The 11,271-nt window shown below is 43.6% G+C and overlaps 1 protein-coding gene across 2 annotated transcripts in view; it reads right to left on the bottom strand.

The window, feature by feature from the left end:
- Positions 1-8,045: 8,045 nt before the first annotated feature.
- Positions 8,046-11,271, bottom strand: part of ZDHHC8 (zDHHC palmitoyltransferase 8) — a gene marked incomplete at both ends in the record, with an annotated part of 82,323 nt that continues 79,097 nt past the window's right edge. For both annotated transcript variants that reach the window (XM_079544097.1, XM_079544098.1), the window contains 2 exons: positions 8,046-8,217; positions 9,646-10,682. In XM_079544097.1, coding sequence (XP_079400223.1) covers positions 8,046-8,217; positions 9,646-10,682 — 1,209 coding nt within the window. The remainder of the gene's footprint in view (positions 8,218-9,645; positions 10,683-11,271) is intronic.

Raw genomic sequence — 11,271 nt, 5'->3', positions numbered from 1 at the left:
ATGTACACCTGCTTGAATAAGCAGGCAGGAAAAAGCTGAGTTGCTGGAGGCAATCAAGTACACGACCCCTTAGAATGAGGACAGTGCTGTGTCAGGGTTATGAAGAGGTTTGGATTATAGGGAAATATGCAAGAAGTCAAGGGAATGATCAAGGCAGACATTTCTACCATATTTTTACTAAAACTACCCTTCAAAGTCAGCACTGAAGAGTAAGAAGACTGTCAGCAACACCAATCACACAAACACCCAAAATCTTCTTCCCAAGAACGTGTCCTGAAATGAGGTTAAATCTGGCCCCCATCTGCCCTATTTCTCCCAGGTACCTGTGGGATGCAACTACTTGGCTCCAGCCACACAGACTTCAGAACAATGGGATTTGTGCTTCTCACAAACACAACACATTTGTGAGGCTGGGGAGTCACATCCCCATCCGACACGGAGCAAAGAGGCACAGAAAGATGTGCAAGGTCAGCAGCAATTTGCAGTGGAGCCAGGAAATGGTGCCAAACTACCCGGTGCCCATTCCTGCACCTGAAGTGCAGACTGTGCTTCCAAATGAACATCTAACTGCTGTGGCTCATCCTGCAGATCGCAGCTCAATGTTGGGAAAGCACAAGCAAGACAGCAGCACAAAGTCACAATCCTAAAAGATTGTGGCCAACAACACAGCAGCCCGTCTGCATGCTGTCACAGTGCATCTGAAAAGCTAGTCATAACCAACACCTACTTAGAAGTACTTAATTCCTTGGTTTTACACGGTACAGTGAAATGGCATCACAGGACCCTTCCAGCTCAGATCCATTCATGCAGGGGATGCAGGAAGAAACCATTGCCTAGGAGACACTTACCTGCACGTGATGGGAAAGGACAAGCCAGAAAGCAGGAAAGCACTGCTTTGGTGCTCCACTAGTACACCCACATCCCTCCTTGCTGGCTGCTACTCAAAAGCACATACATGAAGACATCAAGGTTCTGTTAGCAGGGAGAGAAGCTGCTTTAAAAATAGAGTTGGCCAAAAAATTGGATTGTGTTTAGGAAATATTGGTAAAGCTCAGCACTGCCCACACTACTCAGATGCCGTCCTCCTCAGGCCAGCATTTTATGATCTAATATTCTGTGAGGGTAGGACATGTCAGTCCTTTATATTCCCTGCAAGTAAACGGTCACACTATTATATGAAATTCCACAGTAGAAAAAAAAGCATGTCTAAAGGGCAAACAGCATGGCAGCACAGCATTAAATAATTTGTATGAAAAAAGCAAGACAAAGAATCCTTACAATCATGAGATGCATCTCTGCCTCAGAAGACGCTTCTCTCTCCCCCTAGGTAAGATCCACTGTCTGAAGCCTTGCAAAACTTCCCATCCTGTATCTAGCCTGTATCAGGAAGACCGCATTCCTGTTGGGAGAAAAAAACACTTGGCAGGAAAGAACCATTTTGCCCATTTGAAAGAACCGGTGGATCAATGCCAGCGAGGCTGAAGGAGTCTTGCAGTCAGAGCTGGGTTTCCCAAGGCCACTCGTTTCAGGCAATTTCTGACAGTTCATCGGAGCTCTTAGCTGCCCCATGGAAGACAGCCCACCCCCCACTTCAGCTCTCTTTTGCTGGGGTGCTCTCACAACTTCCCACAGACAGGCCCAGCTCCAGGAACGCCCAGCGTCACCATCTGCTGCTGATGCAGCCACGTGGCACGCAGTGAATACGGGGGCAGTGAATACAGCAGCAGGTCAGAGCAGCAGGGCCTTCAGGTCCCACAGCCAAACTCGTACGTGGCTTCAGGAGAAAAAGCAGAATTCATCACGCAGAGGGCAAATTCGTAACACAGTGAGTGCAGATATTCAAACTGGGGCACAGTGCCGGGGGGAAAGGAAAGCTCTCCGATGTTCTCTGCCTTCTCCAAGCTTCCATCGGTGCTTTCTCTTCTCCAAATATGCCTTAAATTAGTGGGCATACCTACCAGTCTTCCACAGCATGGAACATAACCACTGGCAGAAACACTGTTTTCAGTCTGTTTTATTTGCTAATGTTTTAATAAGTATTTTTGGTTTTGTATTTTGCTGCTGATACAACCATTTCTTTGTCTATCAACACAGATCAGTTCCATTTAAAATACACCAGATAGGGACACCTAGAACTAGTTTTACTGGAATATATATGTACAGTTATGTATACATTATATACACATAGGCATTATATATATATACATATATATATATACACATATATATAAGGCACTGTAAAATGTACCATCACTTCTCCGAGACTCTTTAATTTGCAGAAGTAGATCATATTTCTTCATATAATTTGAAATGTCTAGCCAAGGAATCTTTCAAATGTTTCAGGGTTATACAGATATCAGCTATGAAATAAGCCTTAGTTTAAAATTCAAGTTATTGTGACAAGACGAACAAAACCTATTTTGACAGTAACTCTAATCCATTTATTATATAACTGCTTCTCTCTTAGAAGATAGATTCACCTGTATAAATAGTTCCCTTTGTCTCTCCTTATTATGTTCCAAAATGTGAACTGAAACTCATCCTGCAGAATGAAAAAAAAAAACAGTGATGGAGGATTGAATATAAACGTGGATAATTTATCCATTACTTAGAGAGAGGAAAGCCAAGACCTCTGTAAGCCAACATGTCTTTAAATAAAATGTACTAAAACAGTTCATGACCTTACATAAATCTGTTTGACTTAGTTAACATCAATGGAGCCTGCTGATTAAGTTTTTGGACATGCAGTAAGGTAACCTCTGCCTCTACGGCACGCAGATACGATTGGTATTTATAATGAACAAGTTTGAATGGGTTCTTGCTCAATATAATTAGTCTACATATGCAAATTACAGCATCAGAAATCCTGAAGCAGCTGCGGTTAGGAGTTTGGCAGTTGTGTGAGTTATAAGCCAATCTTACACATCAAATGGACGCGTTTCCAAAGAACAGAAACAGATGACGACAGATAGATGAGAAGTCACACATCTTTGGGATGTATACATCCAGATATCCTGGATAGGACACTTTTTTCCACACTACTCTGTAGCAACAATTCCCAATTGTGCTGGACCACAGGATTCCTATTTAGTCCCACAACTTCGACAACAGACACTGGGAGAAGCTTCACTTCGTGTTGCCCTGCACCACCCGCTGCGGCCCCAGAAGCACGATCCATTGGTCATAACCAGGAGGCACTTTTTAGAAGGTTCTTATTTTCTACTCAAAGCACCTTGAAGATGAGCACCTGCAATCACTTGGTTTAATATTTTGACACCCATGGGTTCTGCACTGGAACTGGCCTGCCCAGTTCAGCTGTTTCAGTCCATGTTTTGCAGAAGCAGAAATGAACAGGGGCAGCACCCCACGAACCCACTCAGCACACGAGGCCGTGTCAGGCATAACGCACCAGGGACGCTGGACACTTTAAAGTACTGAAGTGACTCAAAGGTTTAAAAATATATATATGTATTACGAGAGCCACAAAAAAGGTTACAGACAGAGCTCCACAAAGCCTGCACGGATACATTCCAACAATTCAAGGTGGCAGAACAGGTGAAATACAGACCATAGAAACGGTTCAGCATTAGCTTTCCAGACTGTCAGGGACAGCAATCTTAACCTCATTTTCCCCACATAAAAATAAAAATTGTGTATATATATATATATATAAGTCTATATATATATATCTAGTCTGGACATAGATATAGTCCAAAGAAAACCACATTTCCACATTAGGCTTGTAGAGTAGGCATTCCCCGAGGAGCACCACGGTAACACCCACAGGGTGATCATCTCAGGCCAAGCTGATGTGTCCTTATGCCTCGTTAGCAATTTCAGAATGGCAACTCAGCACAGTTCATCTGCTGCACATGGCTACTAACACAGCCCTTAGTGCAACCCTTAGAGCTTTGACCAAACTGCAATTACATCTGTTTTCATTTAAAAAAGAAAATGCAAACGTAAGATATTTGGGTAGGTTCCGCTATCACCTTTCTTTAAAATTCAAGACTTGAGGACTTTTTTAATGTGCTTACTTACAGACACAGCACTCAGGCTGTTCTAATGGCCTCCAGGAAAAGATGCTGCCCTGAGGCTTTCTCCCCTGTTACCTTCAGGTTTTGTCTGCGTCCAGTTTTGACGTGGGGGCCAAATGCTGGTTGCATATCAGTGCAGTATTTGGCCCAAAGTCTTTGCTATTTAGACTTTCCTATGAGGTCAACAAACAAAGCAGTAAAAAAAGAAAATATTAAGGCTTCAAGTAAAAATATTTCCTCTCTTTCCCACCCACATAGTAAGGTACATTTAATTTCATAATGCTCAATATATTATACAATTAACAATACAGAGATCCAACTTTTCAACGCAGATTGCACTACAATGGAAACCTGGAGGCTAAATGGGAGTGTATGAACAGCTAATGAAATGCAATATGCAATGAACATTGATGCATAAGCTAAACAAAATCTATTGCTGTTTTTTTGTTGTTTTTTTTTTTAAAGTAATACAATCCACAGCTAAAAATAAAAACACATTGAAAAGCTTTAAGACTTCTGAACATGAAATAAACATGACAAAATCAAGAAGCTACTTTATAATATGTATTAACTTGTGCTGGATTTTTGTAGCTGATCCCACCTACTGAAAATGAGCATCACTTACTTAGCTTCAGTGGAGCCACACCAGTTTACACCACCTGAAAATTCGGCTGTAGTATCTGTAAAAACTGAGGATTTGGGCGATAGAAGAATTTGGCTGCTAACCTGTGAACTGTTTGAAGAACAATATTTTAACAAGGGAAGAGATTCTGCTCCTAAATCAGATGCAGTAAGTAGGTCCCCTGCAATGGAGCTATGGACACAGGTGCTTACATTTAAGAGAACGGCTGTAGGTTCAGTGCCTTGGCTGGGCAGGAGGCTGGACTTGCTGCATGCAATCTCCTGTTAACAGTTCTGCTCAGCTTATTCTGCCAGAAGATCTGAATGATGCTATAAGCACTGAATTACATGCAAACCTCAAAAGGAAAAAAAAAAAAAAAAAAAGAAGAAGAAAAAAAGACTTTGGTACCATTGTAAACCTGTTACCATATCCAACGTGTCTTAATTGTGGCTAAAACTACTCACAAAATACATAATCCTTACATCTGAGCCTGTAATGACACAGTGCAGCCATCCTTTCCTCTCTTGCCCTTTCCTTCAGAAAGAACCCTGGATATTAGTGCTTTATACGTACATCACTGTGTTCAGTCTTACTGAGAGATTCTTCTCTCTTGACCTGCAGTTAATTTCAGAGGCTCTTTGGCCCTTCAAGTTCCTCAGTAGCATTTTCTTTTACAAATGCAGGAGAAACGATCAGAGTGGAGCATCACTGGGATGCAAATCTCAAATACAACACTGGTGCAGATTCTCAGCTTAGCTTGCATGTATTTCATGCACATATTCATAGATACATGATAATATGTGCCCTCATCTAGATGGTGAGCCCAAATTCTGTGTCACCATCCCTTACGTGTGGTAGACATAACATTTAACAAACAGGTGAGTCTCATGTTATTCTGTGCACCAGAGTGAATTCCAGCCCTTGAGGAAGTCCTGCACCTTCCAGAGGAGCTAACATCAGGGTAGAATTGCAGATCAGTAACAGTTAAAGATGGCAGAGCGTAGCCCCTCGGCCCTGCAGCTCCACCTTGAACAGAACCTTCTCTCATCATGTGTCTGAATAAGGTCTGTCTTCAGTCTGTAGTCTCCAGTATTCTGCCTTGGAAGACTACTCCCTTTCTCTTTCCCTATCATCTTGACTCCTCCTTCTGAATGTAGACTGGCCACCGGCTACTGGGAACAACTCTGGTTTGCCTTTGGTTTTACCTATTTTAATTAACACATCCGTAAAATTATCATACTCAATTTCCTATTCACTGCTTGGCCAGTGACACGCTTCTAGCCCCTTGAATCTTCCTATCAGCCAGCTTGTCCAGTCTTCCAGCCCTCTGTATCTGAGCCAGTCTGCCAGCACTCGTCTGGCACCGCGGTGCCTCCAACTAGTGGTGATACCCCACATGCCAGCAAACTGCACAGAAGGACGACTGCTTCTCTGCTCTGCAATGCCCTTACAGCAGGCATTTAAAATATCACTGAGACCATAAAATGCACACTGATTCCTAGTTCACTCTCTCATAACTTTGGCCTATTTCAGCTGCTCTGCTTTCTCGATTTCTCCCTTCAGACAATATAGAGCTTTACACATAATTATGGTTTCCTCTCCAAAATCATGCGATACAAAAGGAACATGTAGTAACTCTGTATTGCAGTAGATGTCAACATTTATCACATCAAAAGATCAATTTTAACCAGGCAAAACTGAGGTCAATATTTGCCTTCTGGAATAATTAATCTCGACATAGATGAACACAAGTAAAATGTTATCGACACATCCTGAATTGCTACCAATTAGCTGGAGAGTTCTCCATTATAGTCAAGGATTGGAAACGATTTAACCCCCTTGAAACCAATATCTTGAAAAACAAGGAATTTAGCTCTCTAGTCAAAACTATTTACCAGGAGAATGAGGTGAAAAGTCGAGGTTTCATATGCTGACTGGCTCAGTGATAAATAATGATTTTTACTGACTTTGGCAACAGTCACTCAGGATATTTTTAACAGAACGCACACTCTGGCTGCTTAGCATTGGTCGGGACCTCCGTACAAATGAGAAGGAGATCAGGAACGGAAAGAAAAAAAAAAAGAAATAAATATTTGTCCCAAAATTAGAGTTACCAGAGTTCTGATTTCTGAGACAAAAAATGGCGTAACCCTTTCTTGCGTTTTCTGTTTGTTTTTAAACAGCAAAGTTGTCTTTGAATTCAACAAAGCAAATGTAGTTTTCTGGAGACAGGGAAAGGAAACCTCAGAATGTTAAACATTTTGATTAATATTATTTTAAAAAGTTGTTCCCCAAGGGAAAGAAAATTCAAAAACCAAACAGAAAAATCCTTTGTCTTACAGTACTGAAGACCAGAGGGAATGTGCTAGTCATCAGGCAGACACCAAATTTATATCCTATAGACTTACGCTTGGCTCAGTTACACACACTGTAAATTCAACAGCTCATGCTAACCCTGCTGCAGGACTGCACAGGGCACCAGGCACGGCAGTAAGCACCTTACTGCCTGGATCCAACAGGAAAGAGGGAGGGTGCAGGGAAAGCAGCTGATGACTGTTAAGAACTTGTTCCCATCTGAACACTTCCTTTCATGTCCACATGGATTTTATTTCTGAGTCAGAGAAGCCTTTAAAAAACAGGGATGAGAGGGTGAGAGTGGAAGATCCTCACTGGTGGTGCAGTCCTTTCCCATCAGACAGACACATGGGTGCACACACGTTTTTTTCATACGTGGGAAGGCGAACAGCAGACTGGAGAAGCTGCTGTTGCCTTTTCTCCTGCACCCAGCTGGGACTGAGAAGCAGGGAGCCTTTGGAAGATGACACAGCGTTTGTAGTGCAGGGTGCCCTGCCACGCTCCTGCCTAGCAGAACCTGACCTGCAATGCCTGGGAGACGCAGGGCAGCTCTCACACCTGCAGACTGCCCGGCACAGGGAGCACCCTTTCCTCGCCAGCAGAAAAGCAGCAGCTGGACCCACGGCTGGCCGGAAGAACTGGGAAGGGGCACAGGAAAACAGAACGATCCTGGACTGACCATTTTTTCACTGCACTACTGGTACGCAATGTTGGACAGACAGACGCACAATGGCTTTAGCACTCTCTTGCATAAAAAAATCCGCTCTGTGGTTGGGGTGGTAGGTGGCAGCCAGCTCCTGTCTGTTGGTTAAGACGAATCTGATGGACTGTACAATTTTATTCCGTCAAGAATAAGGCTGCAGCTGTTTATTTGGCCAAAAGATAGAGATGAAAACGGAACGAATCCAAAACAAGAAAAGGAGAGTGGCCAGCTGCTGCTGCTCCTTCTTTGTTGTTATTTGAGTCTTCACAGTGCTCCTAGCTTCATGGCTGGCTGAGTGGATGGCTCTTTGTTTTCATTTAATTTTATTTTACACTGAAATCTCATAGGTTGTTCCACCAACTCCAGACACCTTCTTAACATTTGAGTGTCTAGCAGGGCTGACGGGTGTTCCTTGGGAACTTGACGTTGAGCCTAGCCTAGATATTCCTTTTGGCTGTCCATTTATTTTACTGTGCGGTGTCTTCATCTGTATATCATCCCTGCATCAAAAGAAATACCAGGACATAATGTTAGTGAGCAAAGTTTGATAACGGAATGGCTTTATTCAGGATGAACAACAACTGCTGTTAGACTGAGTCCCACTGATGCAAAATATTTGAACATGAAAGTTGGTTGAAGCCAATGCACAAGATGAAAAGCCACTGAAATGAGCGAATTCACTTGGCCGTTAGATGAGTGGATCAGACTGCAGTAATATTTGTTAAAATGCTCATTTAATCACTCGCTTAGATGCTTTGTTGAACCGAACTAATTGCAAAGTATCTGCAGGAAAGTTTAAATCTTTCCACTGCTGACTTTAACCCAAACCGTGCTTACTTACAATTAGAAACACAATGCTCTGAAAAAACACTTTCTAGATAAATATTCGAAGTTAAACAAAATTATCTTGCTCATCTCTGAAAGACATACAAAAACTGGAGTGTAGAACTTCTTAATCATAGAAGACACAAACTGAATCAAGTCAGGAAGCACATTATGATGCCCGTAATTAAAAACCATAATCCTGATCAACTCTTTGAAATGATTTCCTTTCTTATGACCTACTGCCAGGGTGAAGCAACAACAGGCTTTTCTCAGAAGACCTTTTAAAGGTCTGCATCAAAACATAGCATGTCTCATCCCCAGGACTCACCAAGTGATGGGATAAAAGACTTCATGTGTGTTCTGGAAGTCCCAACAATGAGAAACCTGGGACATTAACCAGAAGACAGCATAGTGCAGTAACTGCCAGGTGCAAAGAAAGCCTAAATATTTCCAATTAGCCTTCCAGGCCCCACACTGCAGCCTCAGCGGGGTCATGTGGCTCTTTTCAGACTTTCCATTGCAAGGTCAAGTCTCCAGAAGGAAGAGAAAGGTAAGTGCATGCAGAAGCTGCAGCTGAAGATATTGCTAAGATGCCACTTCTAACGATAAGGAAGAACACGAGGAGATGCCCTCTGCTTTCATCACTGCTTCTGTACTACAGGACATGCAGCACAGCTGAACACACAGCTCTCTATGCCAAGCACAGCTTCCAGGATCTGTGCACGCCGTGATCCTGTTAGTGCCTCTGTGCCCAGACAAAGGTGGGGTCCAGCCTCTCTTTAGGCCATGCACTACAACAGCTTCACCCTTTCATGTGTAACAGGAAGGATAATTTGGCCTGCGTCTTGCAAATAATTATCAAGTCCGCCTTAGATATTAAATCACAATGAATTTCACAGCTTCATTGACCACCTGCAGTTCACGTTATAGCAAACATGCAAATATTTTGTCATTTCTGCTCTGCGCTGTCACAGAACAGAAGAGCACCCAAAAATATGCCACCTTTGTTGGCCTACAATGAACACGTAACCAGGGCCGTGCCTCCAGGGAGGCATCTCACAAACAGCCTCTCATTTCTAAGCAGCACCATAAGCAGTACATACCTTTGTGCTCCCACTGATTGCACCTCTGTAATTTCCACAGTGTTTACAAAGGAGACAGACTTTGGGCCTCCATAAGAGGGTGACCTAGGCATTCCTGTGGGGGACGATGGGACCTGGTGGCCTGGTGATTTGTAGGAGCCATTGCTCACCCTGCCTTGTAGTGCTTGGTGCGTCTGGACATTGTTATTGGCTAAATCAGCTTGCAGAGAGGTTGTGGAAGTCCTTGGAGCTCTTGTCATTGCACTTGAGAGCGAAGACACTGAGGACTGCAGTATAGGGTTCCTTGTGCTAAAACTGGCAGCAGCCATCAGATTGTCTCTAGATCCGTATCTCATCGCCATGCTGCGTGGGTCTTCAGAGAGCGTGCTGACTTGCTGAAGGCTGTAAGAGCTAGGGGTGTCATAGACACCTGAGTCTGCAAACACGGAATCAGGGTGCGAGTGGAGGAGCTTCTCTCTCTCTTCCATCTCTTTCCTTTCCTGAATGGATGCCATAATGGTTTTGGAGAGGTTGTCATAGCGGACTGGAGAGGGGTCTCGCTGATGTGGAGCTGGGCCCCCCAGCACTGGGCTGAAGCTCTGAGGTGGTTGGCGTTGCAGCTCGCTCCCCCGTAGATGGCACATTTTGGCTGATAAATATGGTGAGTGGTACCCGACAGAGCTGACTGCAGAATGGGCAACGCACTTCCTCCCCGAGGGTGACATGGGGTTTAGCAAACTGTCATATGAAAGACTCCCATTTCTGTTCGACAGGGAATTGGGAGAAAAGATGCTTTTGTAAGGAGTGGAAGCCGCCCCTTCAGACTTCATTGGATGAAGGGGCACTTTGTCTGTCCCTCTCCTGCCAGCAGATTTCAGGCTCAGAGATCGTGAATTGATAGCAAAGGAATCTATCTGGAGTGGGGAAGACTGATAGGTCTTGTGAAGGGAGCTCTTGCGGTAGCTGGGGATGTCCAGGCTGGGTTCGGACTGGTAATCAAGGCTCCTGCCATCCTCTTCTATCAGAGCCCCCTGGCTGTGTCCCTCCTGCAGGGTGATCTAAAACAGAGGTGAATATGAGAAACAAAAGCCTATAATAGACATGTGCAGATCTGCTCTCTGTGGGACTGCACAGGAGGAAAAAAAGTTGGACATCTTCTCTCAGACTCACAGCCTACGACAAAATTCATAAGGTTCATTATGAGGAATCTGACTCCTCAGCACGTGGACAGCCCCTCAGAATCAAGGAGTCAGTCACAGTCACTGCTAAGTAATATGGACTAATTAGTACATCAATGCATGAGCACAATGAGATAACTTCTAAACTGAAACTCTGTTAAGGTAAATGAGATTGTAATCTGGTAATAATGCCCTTGGAAAAGCACTCTGCTTCAGTCTTTCCACAAATAGCTCTTGAGTTGAGTGATGTCTGGTTCTGAGTGCTGAGTCAGACATCCTTTGGGCTTCATTTCAGCACACTGGGGACCAGCACACTCTTATTCACTTTACTCAAGATATAAATATTCAACAATTCTGAAGATCAGGTCACAGGTCTTCAAAATCAAGCATCTAAAATTAATCAGAGTAGAGAGGCTCCCTCCCACCATTTAGACAACAAAATAATTTACCTCAGAGAAGGAAGCACAGG

The sequence above is a fragment of the Tetrao urogallus genome, assembly GCF_951394365.1.
Source record: "Tetrao urogallus genome assembly, chromosome: 17".
NCBI classification, from domain to species: domain Eukaryota; kingdom Metazoa; phylum Chordata; class Aves; order Galliformes; family Phasianidae; genus Tetrao; species Tetrao urogallus.
The sequence above is the reverse complement of the archived record's forward strand: the minus strand, read 5'-3'. Positions and strand labels throughout refer to the sequence as shown.